This window comes from Bombus pascuorum, chromosome 4 (genome assembly GCF_905332965.1).
Source record: "Bombus pascuorum chromosome 4, iyBomPasc1.1, whole genome shotgun sequence".
Taxonomy (NCBI): domain Eukaryota; kingdom Metazoa; phylum Arthropoda; class Insecta; order Hymenoptera; family Apidae; genus Bombus; species Bombus pascuorum.
The window spans coordinates 1,002,634-1,026,341 of NC_083491.1; the positions used below are offsets into that span (position 1 = coordinate 1,002,634).

The 23,708-nt window shown below is 38.6% G+C and overlaps 4 protein-coding genes across 5 annotated transcripts in view; 1 reads left to right on the top strand and 3 right to left on the bottom strand.

Moving 5' to 3' along the window:
* The window catches only part of LOC132906385 (protein numb), a 74,802-nt gene that overhangs the window by 16,438 nt on the left and 34,656 nt on the right, over positions 1–23,708 (top strand). The window contains exon 2 of one of the 2 annotated variants that reach the window (XM_060958533.1): positions 20,334–20,374. The exons of the other annotated variant lie outside the window; for it this stretch is intronic. The gene's annotated coding sequence lies outside the window, so the exon portion shown is untranslated. The remainder of the gene's footprint in view (positions 1–20,333; positions 20,375–23,708) is intronic. 2 annotated transcript variants of the gene reach the window in all.
* Positions 1,544–3,354, bottom strand: LOC132906088 (uncharacterized protein DDB_G0271670-like). Its single transcript, XM_060957954.1, has 3 exons — positions 3,337–3,354; positions 2,341–3,031; positions 1,544–1,905 (listed from the first exon to the last, which is right to left on the bottom strand). Exons 1-3 carry the CDS (start codon positions 3,352–3,354, stop codon positions 1,544–1,546), a joined length of 1,071 nt encoding a protein of 356 aa, XP_060813937.1.
* LOC132906090 (uncharacterized) lies at positions 6,081–6,800 on the bottom strand. Its single transcript, XM_060957955.1, has 2 exons — positions 6,746–6,800; positions 6,081–6,550 (listed from the first exon to the last, which is right to left on the bottom strand). Exons 1-2 carry the CDS (start codon positions 6,798–6,800, stop codon positions 6,081–6,083), a joined length of 525 nt encoding a protein of 174 aa, XP_060813938.1.
* LOC132906091 (mucin-5AC-like) lies at positions 13,295–17,740 on the bottom strand. Its single transcript, XM_060957956.1, has 6 exons — positions 17,699–17,740; positions 17,284–17,502; positions 16,713–16,991; positions 15,044–16,409; positions 14,852–14,995; positions 13,295–14,515 (listed from the first exon to the last, which is right to left on the bottom strand). The coding sequence occupies exons 1-6, from the start codon at positions 17,738–17,740 to the stop codon at positions 13,593–13,595; spliced, it is 2,973 nt and encodes a 990-aa protein (XP_060813939.1). The 3' UTR covers positions 13,295–13,592.

Consider the following 23,708-nt stretch of genomic DNA (forward strand, 5'->3'; position numbering starts at 1 on the left):
GATGTTGCGTTTCTCATTTATATAAGCCGTAGATTTCGTAAAAATAATTTTTCCCCCAAAAAACACACGTAGCTATCGACACTTGTGTCAATATTCAAACATAGCTAATTAAAATTATACGACACGTAATTGACATTTTATCTATGAATAATTTAACTTTTATGTTAACTACGCGATATATAATCAAATTGATCGAACGTATCGTACACGTTTCATTTTCTCCTTTAATTTTTTGATAAATAAAGGTATTATGGTTGTTACGACCGTTCGCGGAGAGACGCGGTCGCGAGGAAAACGCATCAGCGAGAGGCCATAAATTCTCGGTACCATACGTATAATCGACGCCGCCAATTAGTCGTTCCTCTGTTTCGGTTAAGATAATAATGGTAGTTCGATGAATGTAACACTGTATTAACAGGTTAATACAGCTTGTATATATAACAATAATGCATATAATAATGAACGTCACAAATTATTTAACGATAGATACAGTTAATGCGTTACAGAAATTCGACTCGACTTTGTGATATCTCTCGATATATTCGTTAGACTTAGCGACTTTATTCGTCAGACCTCTCGATCTATGCAGTTGGAATCTTCAAAACGAGACTGACTGCCCTTCGATCAATTCTTTATCTTCTCTGGTAGACGACCCTCACTGCGCTCGGGTCACGCCACCGTTCGCGCGTATGATCACTTATGCCACCTTTTTTGTGTGCATGAAATAACGGACCGAAATCAACGTATCTGGAACTCGCTGCTTGGTGACAACTATGCGCTTATCACGTAAAATAAAAAAAGAGAAATCGAAGACGAAAAATAAAAGATAAAAATAAAGAAATAAAAAGAAAGAATTTATTTCTTAGCACTTGGTTTACACTAATTACAATTCATTTCTGAACTCCAGACGCGACTTTTCAAGACCGAAGCTCTTACAACTACTTGACTTTCGGCGGAATCCGATTCTTTTTATTTGTCGTCCCTCGATATTCCCACTATCCACGCATTTGTTAGGCGTTCTCGAATATTCGACGAAAGGACCGTTGGGATATCGAGGGTTCGTTAGGCACCTCGCTACGGCGACATACATCGAGGCCGAGTGCCGCCACATATTTATTTCTGTCACCAACCCATCGGTTCCGAAACGTGACCTGGTCCCCTAAGCGGTCTGAGATGTGGTTGATGTTACACGCTCGTCGATACATTCTATATTTTCCGTCGGGCAGATAAGACTATCAGTCTGCGACACTGTAGGACCGCGATCGACGGTTAGAAATACGGCCTATAGTAAGCCTCATGGCGTAACAGTGGTTATTTATATATGATTGGAAACACTCGATCTAGCAATTTGGAATTGTCAAAATATTTTTTTGAATTTTGTACAATTTCGCTTTATTTTGCCAGAGATTGGTCAAATGACTACGCGATTTTATTTAACGTCGAAATATATGATTTAAATAATTATTTAATGTAGCAGTTATAAATATTTCTCGTATTAAAGTTTATATCTCTGTTAGTGGAAAGTCTTTCGCTAATAGTTAACTCAATGTACAACGCTAGATACACATTTTTCAAAGATGAACTCTAAAGAGCTCCCATGCGCAACTGCAATTTCATACAAACCGTTACTTTGTAGGCAGACCAATAAAGATGCGTACCACATACTTCGCGGTGATTCAGTAGGCCTAGGTCCAGCAGTAGGCGGGAGAGCGCATGGACAATCGCTGGATGTTATGGATTTTGTAGTGCAATTTGCTGGTCCTTCTGTACTGCTTGAGGTAGATTCCTGAATAGTGCTACTAGATGGTTCTTCCGTACTGCTTGAGGATGATTCCTTTGTACTGGTAGCATTTGGTTCTTTTGTGCTGCCTGAGGTAGATTCTTGGGTAGTGCTACTAGCTGGTCCTTCTGTGCTACTTGAGCTCGATTCTGGGATACTGCTGATATCTGGCCCTTCTGTGGTGCTTGAGGTAGATTCTTGAGTAGTACTACTACTAGCTGGACCTCCTGTGGGGCTTGAGTTGGATTCTTGGGTAGTGTTACTAGCGGGTTCTTCTGTACTGCTTGAGGATGATTCCTTTGTACTGGTACTATTTGGTTCTTTTGTGCTGCTTGAAGTAGATTCTTGGGCAGTGCTACTAGCTGATCCTTCTGTGCTACTTGAGCTCGATTCTTGGGTAGTGCTAATATCTGGCCCTTCTGTGGTGCTTGAGATAGGTACTTGAGTAGTACCACTAGCTGGACCTCCTGTGGGGCTTGAGCTGGATTCTTGGGTAGTGCTACTATCGGGTTCTCCTGTACTGCTTGAGGACGATTCCTTTGCAGCCGTAGTGCTTGTACCTTCTGTGCTGCCTGAGGTAGATTGTTGGGTAGTGCTACTTGCTGGTCCTTCTGTGCTACTTGAGCTGGATTCTTGTGTAGTGCTAATAGCTAGTCCTTCTGTGGTGCCCGAGATAGATTCTTGAGTAGTACTAATAGCTGGTCCTTCTGTGGTACCTGAGGTAGATTCTTGAGCAGTACTACTAGGTGGACCTCCTGTGCTGCTTGAGCTGGATTCTTGAGTAGTGCTACTAGGCGGACCTCCTGTACTGCGTGAGGTGATTTCTTGGGTTGTGCTACTTGGTGATCCTTCTGTACTGCTTACCGTAGATTCTTGGCTAGTGCTACTTGCTGGCCCTTCTGTAGTGCTTGAGGTTGATTTTTCAGTTGTACTACCAGCTTGTTTTTCTGTGCTGCTGGAAGCCAATTCTTGGGTGGTACTACTAGTTGGTACTGTCGTAGTTACAGTTGGTTTGTTACTGTGTGATGGTGTTGAACGTTGTGTTGTCGAAGTTGCAGGCTCATCATTGTTGCATTTTTTAACCTTTCTGAGGATTGTTTCAAGTTTTTCAAGTTGAGATAGTTGTAGCTTTGCTATATCACAGTCTACTATTGTATGCTTCAATGTTGATATATGTTTAGTCGCTTGGATAGTTTCTTTTGTAAGCTCTGGAAGTTCCGTGTTCGAAAGTTTCAGTGCTTTCGACAGTTCCTGTTATAGTTGTATGGGATAAAAATAAAATTTATATTATATGAATTTGTAGTGGTTTTGGTATTTTGCTATTTGCGATAATTGTTATCATTGTTACGAGTAATTAAATGTCCTTCATGTTAACTATAGAATATTATTTATAGATAATATCAATATATACTATATATTTTTGTATGTCGTTTTACGTATTACCACGTTAAAAGTGCTTGCCGTTTGCTCTGAATAAAATATGTGTATGTATAATTTTACTTTTTATTCTAGAAACGGTATTATTTATCGTAGAAACGTTATTGTTAAGTACTTACCTTATTTAAACATGCCATTGCATCACTGTGAATTTCATTGGATGGGACACATTGTGCAGCTTCGTTAACAGCATGTTCAGTCTTAGTCAGGAACTCTTCAGTAGCTCGAACTATTTTTCCGTTCAGATTTATTACTTCATCTATGTGGTTTGAAACACATTTATCAACCTTATTTAGGATCTTGTTACGTATTTTCTCCAATCCCTTTTCAATAGCTATGCAGTGGTCGTGATGATGTCCATGTGCTTTGTGTTTTAAAATTTTCATTTCATATTCCACCTAAATGCACAAAGTGAAAAGACATTGTAACAAGAGAAACTTGTGTCATAATTTAATTATTCATTACATATGTACGTATATAATATAATATAGTATATAATATAATACATATATGTCTCTTTTTCTATTTCAAAGCTATGGTTTGTCCTAGTTATGTGAGGCACCCTGTATATATCTGAATCATAGTATCCAATTACCCATATGTATTACTTGTGGATTGACTTAGATGTATGTTTCAAATCTTTTTAATTTAAATGATTGCTGGTAGGAAGATACAATATCACACACTTACATCCTTCAATATGTCATCGACTCTATGTTTCGCATTCTTCTTTATTTCTTTACCGATTTTGTTTATTTGCATCAGATAAACACTAGCTTCATCTTTTTGATCCTTTAAAACTGTGTTCACGTTTAGAGCGATGGCTTTTATTTTTGCCATAACTTCGTCTTCATGTTGATATACTCTCTTCGTTGGATCGAGGAGTCCTGGTAACCCAGGAAAGGCATTACCCTAAAATAAAACAAAAACAGATTTTTTGTTGAGTTAGGTGGTGTTGTCGCGCGGAAATGTCTGTCTGTATGTAAGTCGTTTTTAGAAACATCGTGTAAGATATAAATAAGGAGGGAAGATCAAATTATTTTGAAAAATATTGGAAAAAGGAAAGAGATTCTGAGTAAATTCGGAACTTGAGAAAGATTCACTTACATAGACAGCTATAATGAAGAAACAGAGTACAATTACGACTTTCGCCATTTTTGACTACTTCATGCACGACGAATTTGAGACAATGGCAAGATATTGCGTTTCTCATTTATATAAGCCGTAGAATTCGTAAAAAATAATTTTTCCGCCAAAAAACACACGTAGCTTTTGACACTTGTGTCAATGTACGAAAATAGCTAATTAAAATGATACAACACGTAATTGACATATTATCGATGAAAAATAAACTCTTATGTCAACTACGCGATATATAATCAAATTGATTGAAAGTATCGTATACGTTTCATTTCCTCCTTTAATTTTTGATAAAAAAAAGGTATTGTGGTTTTTACGACCGTTCGCGGAGAGAAGCGTGCGCGAGGAAAACGCATCAGCGAGAGGCGTAAATTCTCAGTACGATTCGTATTATCGATGCCGCGAATTAGCCGTTCCCCTGTTTCGGTTAAGATAACAGAGGTAGTTCGATGAATTTAACACTGTATTAACAGGTTTATATAGCTTGTATATTTAACAATAATGCATAGAATAAAGAACGTCACAAATTATTTAACGATAAATACAGTTAATGCGTTACAGAAATTCGACTCTACTTTGTGATATCTCTCGATATATTCGTTAGACTTAGCGACTCTATTCGTCATACCTCTCGATGTATGTTGTTAGAATCTTCAAAATGAGACTGATTGCCCATCGATCAATTCTTTATCTTCTCTGGCAGGTGACCCCCACTACGTTCGGTTCATGCCACCGTTCGCGCCTATGATCACGCCTATGATCAGAAATACGGCCTATAGTAAACCTCGTGGCGTAACATACTCCCCCCGTTGAGAGGATACCGATCAAGTGATATGGTATGATGTTGTGAGGTGGATCTCTTTTCAGACTTCGTTGCTGTTGATTATTTCGGAATCATCTGGCGTCTATCTGCTCGGTAGTGGTACCGTCCGTTTGATGCTCCGATCCAGGGTGCTCGTTCCCGTTCGAACGGTAACGGTCCCCGTATGATGCCGTCTGCGCCGGGTTGAACCTTGCTGATTCTGTCCAATGGCCATTGCATTGGGGGAACGTTGTTTTCTCTATGGATGACGATGGTGCCTTCTCGTTATACCGTGACTGCCCTTACATTTGTTTCGAATGTTCAGCTCGTTCAGATACTCTCGATGCGAGCGGCGCTAGAAATGCTGTTTGATCTTTCGAATGTGTTGCCAGCTGGAGAGACGATTGGATGGAGTATCCTGGAATCTTGATCCCGCAAACCTGTTAGTGAGTCTCCGATGAGGAAGTGATCTGGAGTAAGGACAAGGAGATCGTTTGGATCTGTAGATATTGGAGTAACCTTACGGGAATTGAGGATCGATTCGATTTCGACAACGAGTGTATTTAGGTTTTCGAATGTCAGAAGCTCATTACTTACGACACGTCTGAGATGTCGTTTGAAGGAGCCTGCACTGCAGCCTCCTACAACCCGTCGAAGTGAGGCGAGTGGGGAACAATGAAGCGCCATTCGATCGGTTAAGAAGGACGGAACTTTTACCTTATGATCGTCGGACAGTAGGAAGTTTCGGAGCTCGTAATTCGTTGTTGGCGCCAACGAAGTTGGTACCGTTGTCGGAGTAGATTGTTAAACAGAATCCTCGGCAAGCAGTGAATCTTCACAGAGCAGTAACGAAGGCCTCGCTTGTGAGGTCACTGACCAGCTCTATGTGGACTGCTTTAACTGCAAGACGTACAAAGATTGCTACGTATACCTTGATTTTACGTTGCGATCCTTTTGCTCCTTGATGTAAAATGGTCCGCAATAATCGACTCCGACGTTGGTAAACGGCAGAGATTCTATTATCCGTGCGGCTGGGAGGTCGTCCATTACGTAATCCACTGGAGGTGGATTGGCTCGGCAGCAACGGACGCACTTCCTCACCGTGCTCCGAACTTGACTACGGCCGTCGATAGACCAATAGGATTTTCTTAAGGCATATAAAGTACCTTGAGTTCCGGAATGGAGGTTTAGGAGGTGCTCATGCTCGATTATGAGCACTGTGACCGAGGATTTCGGTAGGATAATCGGGTGTTTCTGGTTGAAAGGCAGTGGTGAGTGACCGAGTCGATCTCCGACTCGCAACATCCCGTCCTTGTCCAGAAATGGATCGAGTCGTTGTAGCTTCTCCTTCACTGCAGAATTTCGATTTGTTTGGAGAGTACGAATCTCATCTGGAAAATAACATAGCTGTAACAATTTGATAAGTTTGTTATGCGCAATAGTTAAGTTATACGTGGTTAGGGGTCTCCTCGATCCTGTTTTTGTCTCCATCGAAGGCAACGAACGGTAATTCTAATCAGTTTGGGCCACGAGGAAAATCTCTCCAGTAGATTGTGGTTGGCGAGAGTCAAGGACAGACAGGTTGCCTTCTTCTGCTCCGGTATTTCGACCAGTGGTACCGGGTTCCACGTCGGCCAGCATCCTTCAGGTTGTTGGAATCATTCCGGTCCATGTTGCCAAATGGTCGGTCGCAGAAAATCTTCGGGTAGTTGACCTCGGGATATGAGATTCGCAGGGTTGTCTGTGGTGGGAATGTGACGCCAATCTGAGGTGTGAGTCTTCCTTTGAATTTCTGCCACTTGATTGGCGACAAAAGGTTTCAGCGTATGGGGTGATGTATTAATCCAATGAAGGACGATGGTGGAGTCAGTCCAATAAACGGTTCGAGAAATGTTGCTTGGTAAAGCTTGAAGGACTGTAGTGGTCAATGATGTGAGAAGTGCTCCACTCAGTTCCAGTCTTGGTTTAGAAGGGGGCGAGGTCAGTGAATCCGTTTTCTGTGATTCGGTCCCTATTAAAGTCGTCTGAGGCAGTCATTGCTTTCCTTGTCGTTGAGGACTAGGCGATATATTTGATCCGGTTACCTTCGATCGTGATGACCGAGATTCGCGTTTTGGAGACGTTCGGGGGGACGTGGAGAATTCGTCTCGAACGATGTGACGAACGAGGTGATCGTCCGCTAGATGTTCGTGATTTGGCATGACCTTGATCTTGATGTAAATACGTGTGATGTCGTGGTCTGCATATGCGACATGAACTGGCGGAACATCGAGCCAAAGAATGCCCTTTACCTAAACAGTTGGTACAGAGCGATGCCCTTTTGGCGGTTTCAAGGCGATTTTTGGCCGACTTCGCCTTGAAGACATCGCAATTCCAAATTTCGTGTCGTCCTTGGCAAGTTGGACAAACCAACGTCCTATGTGTAGTGGTAAATGTGTGGGTTCGCGGCGCGGTTTGTCGCTGACGGTTATGTGAGTCGGACGTCCTTTTTGTCGCGGTTGTGGTGAAGCTTGTCCTATCACCGATCGTCCGTGTTTTTAGGAAGTCTACCAAGTGCGTATACGACGGCATTTTTTTGTTAAGCAGGGTGCGTTGCCACTTACGAACGGTGGCTAACGGTAGCTTCGAGGTGAATAATTTGATCAGAACGACGTTCGAGGTGACTGGTTCACCTAATTTCTCCAAGGCTTGAAGATTAACTTTAACCGTCTCGAGAAAATCGTCTACCGCTTCGGGTGTCTCTTTGGTTATTTTCGGATAGTCGAAAATCAGGTCCCAGTGGCGCGTGCAGACTTGACGGTGGCAGTCAAATTTTTCTTTAGGAACGTCGATAGCCTTTCCAGTCAAGGATGATCGGAGATAATGAAATTTTTGTACGGGTGTCAATCGTTCGCTTCGATCTATCGTGGACGAGAAGGAGTCATAAAAGGAATGCCAATTTTCAATGGTATCGTCGAAAGTAGGCAAACGAATTTCTGTAAATTTAATCGAAGTCGACTCGGCGATATTGGACGAATCGCAGCTTGGCGATTTCGACGACGATGCTGGTGTATCATCCATGAGAGTGTGTATTCGTACTACCAGGTCGTAATATACGTTTGTGATTTCGGAAACGCGCGCGTCTCCTCCTCGCCTAAATTTTCTAGTTCTTCTTGTAATAGTCTGTATTGTTTCCACGTATCGTCGAGCGGTGTCTTGCAGGCCGTTAAAGAGGCCTTTTTCCGTTGACTGGATTGATAAATTCATCGAGTCGTTTGGATAAGGTAGTGAATCGACCGATTTGGAAACCTCGTCTCCGATGCAAGGAGATAATTTTGTCTGTGTTTCCCATTTTTATAGCGGATTGTAAAGACAATACAATGAACGGAGCTTACCTCGTAGCCGTGAGTTTAACTGTTGCTCGAGACCGTGTGCGTCTGGTTTAACGCGTAAGACGTTTCCTTGCGGAAGTTGGCTCTCTAGTTGTTGGCGTGAGGTTCCGTGATCGCGTTCTTCAACCACCGGGTTTCTTCAGAATCGACGGCCCTGGCGTTACCGACTTGGCCGGAGTGGTAACGCTTCTGCTGCTGGTTATGTTGGATTCACGTGGCACTGTATGGTAGTGGGTGTCACTGGTGTGCACTTTTCACTTCTTTTCACTTCATCTCTCGATATATTCGTTAGACTTAGCGACTTTATTCGTCAGACCTCTCGATGTATGCTGTTAAAATCTTTAAAGTGAGACTGACTGCCCTTCGATCCTTTCTTTGTCTTCTCTGAGAGACGATCCCCACTACGCTCGGTTCACGCCTATGATCACGTATGCCACCTTCTTTGTGTGCATGAAACAACGAACCGAAATCAACGTCTCTGGAACTCGTTGTTTGATGACAACTATGCGCTCGTCGATACATTGTATATTTTCCGTCGGGCAGATAAGACGATCAGTCTGCGACACTGTAGGATTGCGAGCGACGGTTAGAAATACCGCCTATAGTAAGCCTCGTGGAGTAACAGTGGTTATTTATATATGATTGGAAACATTCGATCTAGCAATTTGGAATTTTTGCCAAAATATTTTTTTGAATTTTGTACAATTTCACTTTATTTTGTCAGAGATTGGTCAAATGATTACGCGATTCTATTTAGCGTCGAAATATATGATTTAAATAATTATTTAATGCAGCTGATGTAAATATTTCTCGTATTAAAAGTTATATCCCTGTTAGTAGAGACCTTTTGTTATCTGCTTGTATAGTGCTTCCGATAACGTGTTCACTTCGCATTGTGCAAATTTGTTTAAACAGATTTATTTGAATAAAGACTTTTGTTTTTTGCAGGAAATCACTTTGAGAAATTACATTTCTAACATCTGTTCTCGTATTCGCTTCCTGAACATACGAACATCGATGTCACGTGCTTCCTACGTGTCATATAATATTTTTTAACCAAAGATGAATTAGAAAAATGGAATGAAAACATTTATTGCGAGATTGGACATAGAGAACACTGGGCAAATATTTTCAATACAACTACTTGCTATTTAGAAGAATATTTCGAGGAACAGATATTTAGTAAAATTAATTTATTCCAATAAATCTACCAATATAAATCTATGATATAGTTAACAACAGACACTGCCTACCTTTTGTACCTGTCGGCCCGATGTTCATGGGAATATACTGGCATGTGGTTTTTATCTGCGGCCATATGGTGTATCGGAAAATGCACGTGCGGAAGAATAAAGACAGAAATCCTGAGCAGAACACTGTCTTTTAATACTGTCACGGTTTCGCGCAACACCACGATGATCGATCGATGATCAGATCGATCACCCGCTGGTAAAAGTTTAAAACTCGTCTCGTACTTGAAATTCAAAATTTCGTAAAAGCAGAATAAAATATTTCGAGATAACGATAGAGATCGCCACGACGAAAGCTGATTTTAATTTTGCCGTTGAACGATTCACGTTGAAATCAGTTTCCACGACGGAGTTCTCCGCACGAAGCAATTACTCTCGTCTTTACTGCTATTCCCTTTCGCGGCTCAACGATGCCTTTAACGCGACAACGAAGAAAACGTCGAAGGGGGAAATACAAATTCTTCTAGTTTTCTACCTCTATTTGGACGATTAGCAAATATCGGATATAACGACGCACTGAAGAAACACGCGATTACGTAGACAAAAATCGTTCCTATCCGAATCACTTTTTTCCTTAGTACGAGTAATCGCTTAATTTCGATGTCTCGAAACGAGTGACACTTTCTCGAAGATACTCGCGAGACGTTTGACGTTTGACTTCTTGAAAGAAAATCGTGTTTTATCACGGTGTTCGTCTTACCGATATCGATCGTACTACTCAACGATGACGTCTAATCGTTTCTCGATAGATCTTCTTCTTTGGGGTGGAGAAAAAACGAGGTTTTAAGTTTGTCTTTTTGAAATTAGTATGATATACTTGCAGCGTCTAATCATTTTTTTTTTTCAAAACTTCACTCGTTATATTCATCGTAAATAGGCCTTTTTACCTTGCGTACATTTGTATACCTCCATGACGCGTGAATTTACCATAGAAAATTTGTTTATTTACGCTTGTTAGCAAAGTGCTGCTTTGGCGAATATGAATTCAACATTGTGTTAGCGAAATACAGCTTTCGTGAATATGAATTCTAATTTAGCTACTTTCTTTTAATATCATCGTGTTCGTTACGTATTGTAAAAATATTTCTTTTTCATTTCCGACCAACGTAAACGGCATTATGTCAGAAGCTCTGCTCTTTATTTTTTCACCTATAGCTCTTTAAAACATTACTTTTTAAATCAACGTTTTTCCAATTTTTATTTCATTATATTTATACCAAATATTTATATACTTCATTAAAAACATTTGTCGTTTCATATTATTGAAATCGACTTCAAAGCATTTTTTACATCTCACGGAATTTTCTTGGATATCGTGACGATATAGGGCGTTAAATTACCCTTGACATATCTTTCCCTTGATTTTCTTAGTATCTCAAAAGGTAATGCCTACAATCATAAAAAGGTGTGGTTCTTATTAAAGTGTTTTCCAATAGTACTTTTTGTATGTGTTTTATTATAATAAAAAAATTGTTTTATCAAAATATTTCATAGTTTATAATGTATAATAAGTAAAATATATTACGTATAATATACATATATAAGGTTTTGAAATGATTTGATTATTTTATTATACAATGTTCCGTTGAGAGGTCAATTTTACGATCGTTTACAAAATTTCGACAGAGTGTAGAATACGATTTAATGAAATTATTGGAAGAGGACATTTGCATTTATCCTTGATCTTCATCACGCAAACCCAACACCGACGATGAAATAAAGGCGTGGCGAACAGGCTGCAATTCCTTCCATTGAAATATGTACCTTTTTTTGTGTCGAAAGCAATTTCATTCTTCGATTTCCACGGTATGTATTTTTCATCGCGGTTCTTGGAATTTTATCTTTTCAGTCGCTTTTAAGCTCCATAATTTCTTGCGAACGTCACGCTATCCGTCGTGCAGGATTTTTACACTCTGTTGTAAACGTAGAAATACTTGTACGGTAATAATTTCAATGGAATGTATATATTACAAACTATTATAATACAAATTTGCTTATCCGTCGTCGTTCTTCAATTATTCAAACTATTTGATTTTCGCTGTTCATCGCAAACAACCGACAATTTGTAATTAAAATCGGTAAACAATTATTTTGATAATATTTATCTGGATGGATGATACAAATTCATGGAATGAGTGCTACATTGTATGCCAAATATATGATCTTTTAACGGAATATCATTCAGATATACATTCACAGTAGAGATTTGTTTTAAAGATTTATGAAATGAAGAACTTTGAACGAAACGTTTCTATCGAATCATCCTTCGCGTTATTCGTCTCTTCCTTCTCCACTTGCGACTGTTGGAGGATGTTACGGTCACTGTTTCCCATTGCTTGCTGGAAAAAATGCAACGGTGTCTTTGGAAGAGCTGCGAAGGACGTGGCTCGTCGTCTAGCGTGCCACTTATTTCCCTTTCCTGGCGTGAAGCACTTTTCCCTTGAGAATCGTAGCTTACGATCGGGGAAACGAGTCTACCACATCAATCGGACCAACGTGAGCAGACGAAACGATCCAGACTTTTGTTAACGAATGAGTTACTCATTCGTTTTGGTCTTATCTGAATTGGTCCTATGAGATTCTTCGGAGCACGAGGACGAAGTAGCCACAAAACGAACGTATTCGATGTAGGTAGATTTATAGGAAATAAAGAATACTAATACATAGTTAAATATAAAGGTTGTTCGATATTTCTCTAATGTTACGTGAAATAAGGCAATCAAGTAGCCTATAATTCATAAAATTTGCGTGTTTTACCACATTTATTACTATCGTACAAGAGAATTTTATAATTTTGGTAACTTGTGCTAAAATTTTTCAAGTTTGGCAAACATTTTGTTATTATGTAAAATGATTTACAAAAGAAAAAGAACCGTTACGCTTATTACATCATTTATCAAACTGAACTTCTAATCTTGATTCATGATTAAGCGAAGTTTACTGTAGGCCCCGTACTGTAGGCAACCGTAGCTACCCAGCAACGGAATGCAAACACGTTTGACAATAGTTAGGAATAATAACGTGTCGCAAACAATATGTACATATATTCGAGGTTAATATATTCTATTATTTAGATACACATTACATGTACAATCCATTATAGAAAGATATGCATTCTTTTACAATTTAGATTTATTATTATCTATATGGATTCTACGCGGATTCGTTGATACTGTAGAAAATTAGAATACGTAAGTAGATTCTAGATAATGGTTCAGATATTATAAATATCAATTGAGGTAGAGGGCATAGACGTTATAAAATATTAGGATTCCCTAAGTTTTGCTAACGTAATATAATAGTGATTCCCAATTTGATAAATATTTGGCTGAAATTTAGCGTCACCTTTTCGATATTGCATTCTGTAGTTTATTAAACCGGATAAAAATGATAAAGAATGAAGCATCGATAAAAAATTATTATTAGTTTATATATTACAGTAAGTAAAATTAAATGGTAAGTAAACAAATAAATTTAAAGTAATTTTTACCGTAGCTGTTTGTTACACTATTATACGTCCCATGTGTAAAGGAAAACGGTTTTAAATAACCAGAAAAGGTATCTTGTATAAGAAAACTTGTATCATATTTTCTTTATTGTTAACGATTCTTGTACAGAGAAACGAACCAATTTATGGACTAACCTAATATATTCTAGAAATTATTGTGCAAACTTCGATACTTCCATTGACTTCAGTTATGAATAGTTTGACAATTCTCGTTCATTGCTCGTTGTAGCAACATTGTTCCTGGCTTCCATTTAAATTACAAACTCTCATTTGTTCACTATCATAATTCTGAAAATTATCATACCTAGTTGAAGCCTTTCGCTAATAGCTGACTCAGTGTACCAATGCTAAATAGACATCGTTGTAAGATGCGAACTAATGTGCGCGCCTGCGTAACCGGAATTTCATCAAAATCGTTCTCTTTTAGGCATTGTACTAAATATGCATACCACATATCTCGCGGTGATTCAGTAGCACTAGGATCAGCAGTAGCTGGGGTAGTGCATGAACAATTGCTAGATGTTGTGGATTTTGTAGTGCTATTTCCTGGTGCTACTGTACTGTCTGAGGTAGATTCCTGGGTAGTGCTACTTGCTGGACCTCCTGTGCTACTTGAGCTGGATTCTTGGGTAGTGTTAATACCTGGTCCTTCTGTGGTGCCTGAGATAGATTCTTGAGTAGTACTACTAGCTGGACTTCCTGTGCTACTTGAGCTGGATTCTTGGGTCGTGCTAATAGTTGGTCCTTCTGTGGTGCCTGAGATAGATTCTTGAGTGGTACCACTACTAGCTGGACCTCCTGTGGGGCTTAAGCTGGTCTCTTGGGTGGTGCTAATAGCAGGTTGTTCTGTGGGGCTAGAGGATGATTCCTTTGTACTCGTAGTGCTCGTACCATCTATGCTGCCTGAAGTAGATTCTTGGGTAGTACTACTAGCTGGACCTCCTGTGCTACTTGAGCTGGATTCCTGTGTAGTGCTGATAGCTGGTCCTTCTGTGGTGTCTGAGGATGATTCCTTTGTACTCGTTGTACTTGGACCTCCTGTGCTACTTGATCTGGATTCTTGAGTAGTACTAGTAGGTGGACCCCATGTGCTGCTTGAGCTGGATTCTTGGGTCGTACTAATAGCTGGTCCTTCTGTGCTACCTGAGGTAGATTCTTGAGTAGTACTACTAGCTGGACCTCCTGTGGGGCTTGAGCTGGATTCTTGGGTAGTGCTACTAGCGGGTCCTTCAGTACTGCTTGAGGATGATTCCTTTGTACTAGTAGTACTTGGACCTCCTGTGCTGCTTGAGATGGATTCTTGGGTAGTGCTAATAACAGGTTGCTCTGTGCTGCCTAAGGTAGATTGTTGGGTAGTACTATTTGCTGGTCCACCTGTGCTACTTGAGCTGGATTCTTGAGTAGTACTAGTAGGTGAACCTCCTGTGCTACTTGAGCTGGATTCTTGTGTAGTGCTGATAGCTGGTCCTTCTGTGGTGTCTGAGGATGATTCCTTTGTACTCGTTGTACTTGGACCTCCTGTGCTACTTGATCTGGATTCTTGAGTAGTACTAGTAGGTGGACCCCATGTGCTGCTTGAGCTGGATTCTTGGGTCGTACTAATAGCTGGTCCTTCTGTGCTACCTGAGGTAGATTCTTGAGTAGTACTACTAGCTGGACCTCCTGTGGGGCTTGAGCTGGATTCTTGGGTAGTGCTACTAGCGGGTCCTTCAGTACTGCTTGAGGATGATTCCTTTGTACTAGTAGTACTTGGACCTCCTGTGCTGCTTGAGATGGATTCTTGGGTAGTGCTAATAACAGGTTGCTCTGTGCTGCCTAAGGTAGATTGTTGGGTAGTACTATTTGCTGGTCCACCTGTGCTACTTGAGCTGGATTCTTGAGTAGTGCTAATAGTTGGTCCTTCTGTGGTGCCTGGGGTAGATTCCTGAGTAGTACTACCACTAGCTTGACCTCCTGTGGGGCTTAAGCTGGTTTCTTGAGTAGTGCTAATAGCAGGTTGTTCTGTGGGGCTGGAGGATGATTCCTTTGTACTCGTAGTGCTTCTACCCTCTGTTCTGCCTGAGGTAGTTTGTTGGGTAGTGCTACTTGCTGGTCCTTCTGTGCTACCTGAGGTAGATTCTTGAGTAGTACTACTAGCTGGACCTCCTGTGCTACTTGAGCTAGATTCTTGTGTAGTGCTGATAGCTGGTCCTTCTGTATTGTCTGAGGATGTTTCCTTTGTACTGGTTGTACTTGGACCTCCTGTGTTACTTGATCTGGATTCTTGAGTAGTACTAGTAGGTGAACCTCCTGTGCTGCTTGAGCTGGATTCTTGTGTAGTGCTGATAGCTGGTCCTTCTGTGTTGTCTGAGGATGTTTCCTTTGTACTGGTTGTACTTGGACCTCCTGTGCTACTTGATCTGGATTCTTGAGTAGTACTAGTAGGTGGACCTCCTGTGCTGCTTGAGCTGGTTTCTTGGGTCGTACTAATAGCTGGTCCTTCTGTGCTACCTGAGGTAGATTCTTGAGTAGTACTACTAGCTGGACCTCCTGTGGGGCTTGAGCTGAATTCTTGGGTAGTGCTACTAGCGGGTCCTTCAGTACTGCTTGAGGATGATTCCTTTGTACTAGTAGTACTTGGACCTCCTGTGCTGCTTGAGATGGATTCTTGGGTAGTGGTAATAGCAGGTTGTTCTGTGCTGCTGGAGGATTGTTCCTTTGTACTCGTAGTGCTTGTGCCCTCTGTGCTGCCTGAGGTAAATTGTTGGGTAGTGCTACTGGCTGGCCCTTCTATAGTGCTTGAGGTTGATTTTTCAGTTGTACTACCAGCTTGTTTTTCTGTGCTGCTGGAATCCGATTCTTGGGTGGTACTACTAGTGGGTACCGTCGTAGTTACAGTTGTTTTGTTACTATGTGATGGTGTGGATCGTTGTGTTGTCGAAGTTGCATTCTCATCATTGTTGCATTTTTTAATCTTTTTGAGAATTGCTTCAAGTTTTTCAAGTTGAGATAGTTGTAGCTTTGCTATGTCGCAGTCTATTGTTGTATGTTTCAATGTTGACATATGTTTATTCTCTTGGATAATTTCTTTTATAAGCGCCGGATATTCCGTGTTCGAAAGTATCTTTGCTTTCGACATTTCCTATTATAGTTGTATGGGATAAAAATAAAATTTGTATTATATCAATTTGTAGTGGTTTTGGTATTTTGCTATTTGCGATAATTGTTATCATTGTTACGAGTAATTAAATGTCGTTCGTGTTAACTATAGAATATTATTTATAGATAATATCAGTATATACTATATATTTTTGTATGTCGTTTTACGTATTACCACTGAAAGTACTTGTCGTTTATTCTGAATAAAATATGTTTATGTACAATTTTACTTTTTATTCTAGAAACGGTATTATTTATCGTAGAAACGTTATTGTTAAGTACTTACCTTACTTAAACATGCGACTGCAACACTGTGAATTACATTGGATGAGACACATTGTGCAGCTTCGTTAACAGTATGTTCAGTCTTAGTCAGGAACATTTCAATAGCTCGAGCTATTTTTCTTTCCACATTTATCGCTTCATCCATATGGTTTGAAACACATTTATCAATCTTATCTAAGATCTTGTTACGTATTTTCTCCAATTCCTTTGCGATAGCTATGCAGTGGTCTTTATGATGTCCATGTTCTTTGTGTTTTAAAATTTTCATTTCATATTCCACCTAAATGCACAAAGTGAAAAGACATTGTAACAAGAGAAACTTGTGTCATAATTTAATTATTCATTACATATGTACGTATATAATATAATATAGTATATAATATAATACATATATGTATCTTTTTCTATTTCAAAGCTATGGTTTGTCCTAGTTATGTGAGGCACCCTGTATATATCTGAATCATAGTATCCAATTACCCATATGTATTACTTGTAGTTTGACTTAGATGTATTTTTCAAATCTTTTTAATTTAAATGATTGCTTGTAGGAAGATACAATATTACACACTTACAGCCTTCAATATGTCATCGACTCTATGTTTCGCATTCTTCTTTATTTCTTTACCGATTTTGTTTATTTGCGTCAGATAAACACTAGCTTCATCTTTATGATCCTTTAAAACTGCGTTCACGTTTAGAGCGATGGATTTTATTTTTGTCATAACGCTATTTTCATATGCATCTCTCTTCGTTGGATCGAGGAGTCCTGGTAACCTAGGAAAGGCATTACCCTAAAATAATACAAAAATAGATTTTTTGATTAGTTAGGTGGTGTTGTCGCGCGGAAATGTCTGTCTGTATGTGACTCGTTTTTAGAAACATCGTGTAAGATATAAATTAGGAGGGAAGATCAAATTATTTTGAAAAATATTGGCAAAAAGGAAAGAGATTCTGAGTGAATTCGGAACTTGAGAAAGATGCACTTACATAGGCAGCTATAATGAAGAGTACAATTACGACTTTCGTCATTTTTGACACCTTCATGCACGACGAATTTGAGACAATGCCAAGATATTGCGTTTCTCATTTATATAAGCCGTAGAATTCGTAAAAAATAATTATTCCACCAAAAAACATACGTAGCTTTCGACACTTGTGTCAATGTACGAATATAGCTAATTAAAATGATACTATACGTAATTGACATATTATCGATGAATAATTTAACTTTTATGTTAACTACGCGATATATAATCAAATTGATCGAACGTATCGTACACGTTTCATTTTCTCCTTTAATTTTTTGATAAAGAAATGTATTGTAGTTATCTATACATAATTGGAAACATTCATTCCAGCAATTTGGAATTTTTGTCAAAATATTTTTTTGAATTTTGTATAATTTCACTTTATTTTATCAGAGATTGATCAAATGATTACACAATTCTAATTATCGTCGAAGTATATGATTTAAATAATTGTTTAATGTAGTGATTATAAATATTTCTCGTATTAAAAGTTATATGCCTGTTGGTGGAGACCTTTTGTAATCTGCTTGTATAGTGTTTCCGATAACGTGTTGTTCACTTCGTATTGTGCAAATTTATTTAAACAGATTTAGTTGAATAAAGATTTATCGAAAGAAAAATTGGAGTTTGTTAGAAACCGAAAAAAAGGCTAATTTTAGAAAATTTGATATTTCTTGACGTTTCGGAATATTAAATGGCATTGATCGATAAAGGAGGCGTTTTGTAGCATCGTAATTCGAGTAACGATTTAAGTATCAAATCGTTTGGTATCTTCTGTATTTTACTACTTGCGTTACTTACATTCATTTTTATATTTCTTTTCCTCAGGTATACTTTACATATCTTTATCGGAAATGTTGTAGCACGTTCTAACATACACAGCAAAGTATAGTTACCAAATAGAAAAAAAATTGCAATTTTACATATCAATTAATTTAGCAAATTGAAGCAGCACAAAGTCGACTTCTTCGACTAACCTACCATGAAATGTCTAATACGAACTTACCTTTTGTTGCAAGCAACGTCTACATGTTAGGATTGAACGTTTCACCGTTACGATCGACTTTCTACGAGCGACATGTTTGATCGTATGAGTGCGTACACGAGTGGCTGCAGACACGTAAATTTTCACCCCAATAAAACGTTCCCATAGAGTACGACGCACAGGGTGTCGTGGGAACCGTTTCACTCGATGTAAAGCACCGTGCACATTTTTATGGGGCGCGTAGACGTAACCAAGTAGCTTGGGGATTCCTTTGTGATATAATGAATCGACGATTCTTCTCGTCTCGGCTATCGACCGATTTTCCCCTCCATGAGTATCTTGCCTTCGTCAATCGTACAATTTAGATGTGACAAATGACGTAAATGCCGAAGAAGAAAAACGGAAAGATATAAAATATAAAGTAATTCTTTGGCGGAGGAGGATGTCAATTTAATTCCGTGCCACTTATCTTTCTTCTATTTCCCTAAAAATTGCAAGCGTCTGCGGTACAGAGACTTTGAATGATAAACAGCCTAAATAGGAAAATTAATCTTCTTCGCTCGTAACATCGAGTTAAAAATATTTCAAACGAAAATGCGGCAGAATTTATAAAACGATATAATACGGTGGTACACATATAGGTTTCGTAGCGTTAGGAGCACGAACTGTTCGACTCTGTTACCTCTCTCGTACATTACAGATCAATTTATAGAAAATATTTCCAATTAATGATTCTATCTCTTGAAAAAAAATAAAGAGAGAAGAAACGAAATGTTTTGATTAACCTAATATACGTATTTTTCTTTGCGCGAATTTGTTTGCTCGATCGATAAACCAATATTTGATAGAAATATATGTAAAAGTATCGGTTAATGTTTTTATTCGTTCAGACGAGCATTGGTAATAGTTTTCGAGTAAACAGGAGCAAATCATGTATGTACAACTTGTACGAATTTAACGTTTAAACGTTAAATGTCAAGTTCTCGTCCTTTGGGTTTAACGTGGACACCTGTTATATGGAAAATCAATTCGATTAAATGAAAACGTAATGATCGAAGTTAATTTAATAATAAAATAAAAAAGATAAAGTTAATCGATTGTTGTCAATCCTATATATTTATCTCGATATATTTGTTGTTAATATATTTAGAATATTTGTAAAAAGAATTTTTTCTGCTAGAATTTCCAGATAATCGTTATGTTTCTTTACGTTCTATTTAAAGAATAACGTGACTGTCATTTTTTAAATTTGCATGTATAAAAATTACACAATCACGTGATTCTGATTACATTAAATGTTTCGCAATGTTTCCTTAATGCTATCAGTTGATATAATATTTGTTATTTTATTGATTAAACGTCGAAATTACCATAAACGTGTGTTTCATTTTGCGAACGGGCACATTTATGATATTGTTACTTGATAATCGAGAGGGTTCAAAGGAAAAATTAATTTTAAACGTTAAAACACGTTGTTAACTCTACTTAAAAGAATGTAACAATTTGTAACAAAATTACCGATCGTGAGGTTACATGTAACTATGACTATAACGTTATAATCGATCTAAAATTAATTTATAAAACAAACACGATATATTTTATGTTGCAGATAAATCCCTTTCAATCTGCGTCGAATACAAATACTTTTCGGTGAGTGCTTAATTATAATCTTTTTTATTCGATAGTTCGTTTACGAAAATACAACGTTCAAAGGGAATTACTTTAAAAATATAGAAATATTTTCCATAATAAATATTCAATTTTTGTGTATAACGCGTTTTTTAAGTTTTGTATCACATTCGATGGAAGATCTAATGGCAATTAACGTAACCTAATGCGAGATTTAATATAAAACCTGCCGTAAAACCTAGTTAGCGTGAGCTTTATCATTAGCCGTAACTGCATTATACAGTTTCATCCTGCGTAAGCATAGAATCTGACGCATATGTCACGTTCTTAAAACTGTTTATGTTTTTTGGAGGAAATCACTTTGAGAAACTACATTTCTAACATCTGTTCTCGTATTCGCTTCCTGAACATACGAACATCTATGTCACGTGCTTCCTACGTGTCATATAATATTTTTTAACCAAAGATGAATTAAAAAAATGGAATGAAAACATTTATTGCGAGATTGGACATAGAGAATACTGGGCAAATATTTTCAATACAACTACTTGCTGTTTAGAAGAATATTTCGAGGAACAGATATTTAGTAAAATTAATTTATTCCAATAAATCTACCAATATAAATCTATGATATAGTTAACAACAGACACTGCCTACCTTTTGTACCTGTCGGCCCGATGTTCATGGGAATATACTGGCATGTGGTTTTTATCTGTGGCCATATGGTGTATCGGAAAATGCACGTGCGGAAGAATAAAGACAGAAATCCTGAGCAGAACACTGTCTTTTAATACTGTCACGGTTTCGCGCAACACCACGATGATCGATCGATGATCAGATCGATCACCCGCTGGTAAAAGTTTAAAACTCGTCTCGTACTTGAAATTCAAAATTTCGTAAAAGCAGAATAAAATATTTCGAGGTAACGATAGAGATCGCCACGACGAAAGCTGATTTTTGTTTTGCCGTTGAACGAGTCACGTTGAAATCAGTTTCCACGACGGAGTTCTCCGCACGAAGCAATTACTTTCGTCTTTACTGCTATTCCCTTTCGCGGCTCAACGATGCCTTTAACGCGACAACGATGAAAACGTCGAAGGGGGAAATACAAATTCTTCTCGTTTTCTACCTCTATTTGGACGATTAGCAAATATCGGATATAACGACGCACTGAAGAAACGCGCGATTACGTAGACAAAAATCGTTCCTATCCGAATCACTCTTTTCCTTAGTACGAGTAATCGCTTAATTTCGATGTCTCGGAACGAGTGACACTTTCTCGAAGATACTCGCGAGACGTTTGACGTTTGACTTCTTGAAAGAAAATCGTGTTTTATCACGGTGTTCGTCTTACCGATATCGATCGTACTACTCAACGATGACGTCTAATCGTTTCTCGATAGATCTTCTTCTTTGGGGTGGGGAAAAAACGAGGTTTTAAGTTTGTCTTTTTGAAATTAGTATGATATACTTGCAGCGTCTAATCATTTTTTTTTTTTTCAAAACTTCACTCGTTATATTCATCGTAAATAGGCCTTTTTACGTTGCGTACATTTGTATACCTCCATGACGCGTGAATTTACCATAGAAAATTTGTTTATCTACGCTTATTAGCAAAGTGCAGCTTTCGCGAATATGAATTCAACATTGTGTTAGCGAAATACAGCTTTCGTGAATACGAATTCTAATTTAGCTACTTTCTTTTAATATCATCGTGTTCGTTACGTATTGTAAAAATATTTCTTTTTCATTTCCGACCAACGTAAACGGCATTCTGTCAGAAGCTCTGCTCTTTATTTCTTCACCTATAGCTCTTTAAAACATTACTTTTTAAATCAACGTTTTTCCAATTTTTACTTCACTTTATTTATACCAAATATTTATATACTTCATTAAAAACATTTGTCGTTCCATATTATTGAAATCGACTTCAAACTGCTACTTAACCGTTTGTCACATCCGTCGTTCCATATTATTGAAATCGACTTCAAACTGCTACTTAACCGTTTGTCACATCCGTCGTTCGTTCTTGAAAAGATAGTTTTCTAAAAAGTCATTCCGTAAATCAGTATCCAATCTCCAATTGTTTTCTTTTACGCATCGAAAATTTGTTTGTAATTCTTCAATACGAATTTAAGAAACAATTTACTGCTTTCCACTTATGTAAAGACATTGTCAGCGATTTCTCCGCGATAAAATCGTTCTCTCGTAAATTGTTCCTGAAGCGAAACGTTAGCTTTACTACTTATCCATTTCCATGGTCGACCCACTCGTTACTCTTCGAACAAACAAAAGAGAACAAGAAACGTTCCAGCTCTGTCACGACGCTTGTACATAATGTAAAATGAAACGTATAAACGCAACGAGTACTCTCAAATTTTGTCAAATATTTTGCTCGAATTTCATATCGTTATTCTTCGATTAACTTAAAACATACGACTCGGAAGAAGCTATCGACATTTTCCATTCCGTTTAGATACCATTTTCTAAAAATACACGCCTAACAAGACTCCGTACGTAGTAAACCACATCATCGATAAAGCGTTAAGCTCCACGTTCTCTATATTCTCATCTCAAATACGATTCTTCTTACGGATCGTCTTACTTCATCGGTTCTTTCCCGCTCATCCGTGAACTATCCACGTGCCTTTCTTACGTACGTGCCCTCTCTCTTTCTCTCTCATTCACTCTCTCACTCGCTCACTAGCCCCCCTCCCTCTAATTTACTCGAACGCGTACTATAACAACGTCTAGAAAAAGCAAAGAAACCCTCTCGCCAGTTCACCTTCGTCCAACCGCAAGTGCGCTTTCTTCTTTTCTTCCCTCCTTCTTCTAGCCAGCGTCCTCTCGTTTCCTTCACCTTTGGTGCCGCTCCTTTCTTCGTGCACCTGTGCTTCACGCACGTTGCCGCGATATACACCGTGCTGCAATCGTACCGTACTGGAACGCGTGTACGCACGTGAAAAGGTCGACGAAAATAGTCGTGTTAGCCTGCTACCTTTTGTACGTGCCGATCAAGGCTGTTCGAACGTTATTTTCGTCGATGGGGTCATTTTACGCGAGCCCCGTGCAAATAAACGGGGCGAATTTATTCGGTTCGATTAAATTCGATTCGATTCCCTCGCGCTCGTTCGCTATCACGGATCGTGACGGTGTAACGAGTGAACTCGCTTCTTCTCACCTCCGGACTTCTTCGCTTTTTACGATGAATTGCGAGTTCAGTCGCGGATCAGAGCGTACCGATTAATCCAGTTTTTCCTTTTACCGTGGTTTTCACAAAATCCTGCCTCGCTTCCTACTTAACGTTTCAATTTTTTCCATTACAGTTTGTTATTCGTTTAACGTTTCAACGATT

What these genes read in the sequence shown, in the direction of transcription:
- LOC132906091 (XM_060957956.1), bottom strand. Translation starts at nt 17,740, where the DNA reads ATGACGAAAGTCGTAATTGTACTCTTCATTATAGCTGCCTAT. An exon ending in TCTTCATTATAGCTGCCTAT is followed by an intron (nt 17,503 to 17,698) that starts GTAAGTGCATCT and finishes GTATTATTTTAG; the next exon opens with GGTAATGCCTTTCCTAGGTT. An exon ending in CAGCTCAAGCAGCACATGGG is followed by an intron (nt 14,516 to 14,851) that starts GTCCACCTACTA and finishes GCAGTACTGAAG; the next exon opens with GACCCGCTAGTAGCACTACC.
- LOC132906088 (XM_060957954.1), bottom strand. An exon ending in TACCTCAGGCAGCACAGAAG is followed by an intron (nt 1,906 to 2,340) that starts GTACAAGCACTA and finishes GTAGCACAGAAG; the next exon opens with GACCAGCTAGTAGCACTACC.
- LOC132906090 (XM_060957955.1), bottom strand. Translation starts at nt 6,800, where the DNA reads ATGCTGGCCGACGTGGAACCCGGTACCACTGGTCGAAATACCGGAGCA. An exon ending in AAATACCGGAGCAGAAGAAG is followed by an intron (nt 6,551 to 6,745) that starts GCAACCTGTCTG and finishes GTTATTTTCCAG; the next exon opens with ATGAGATTCGTACTCTCCAA.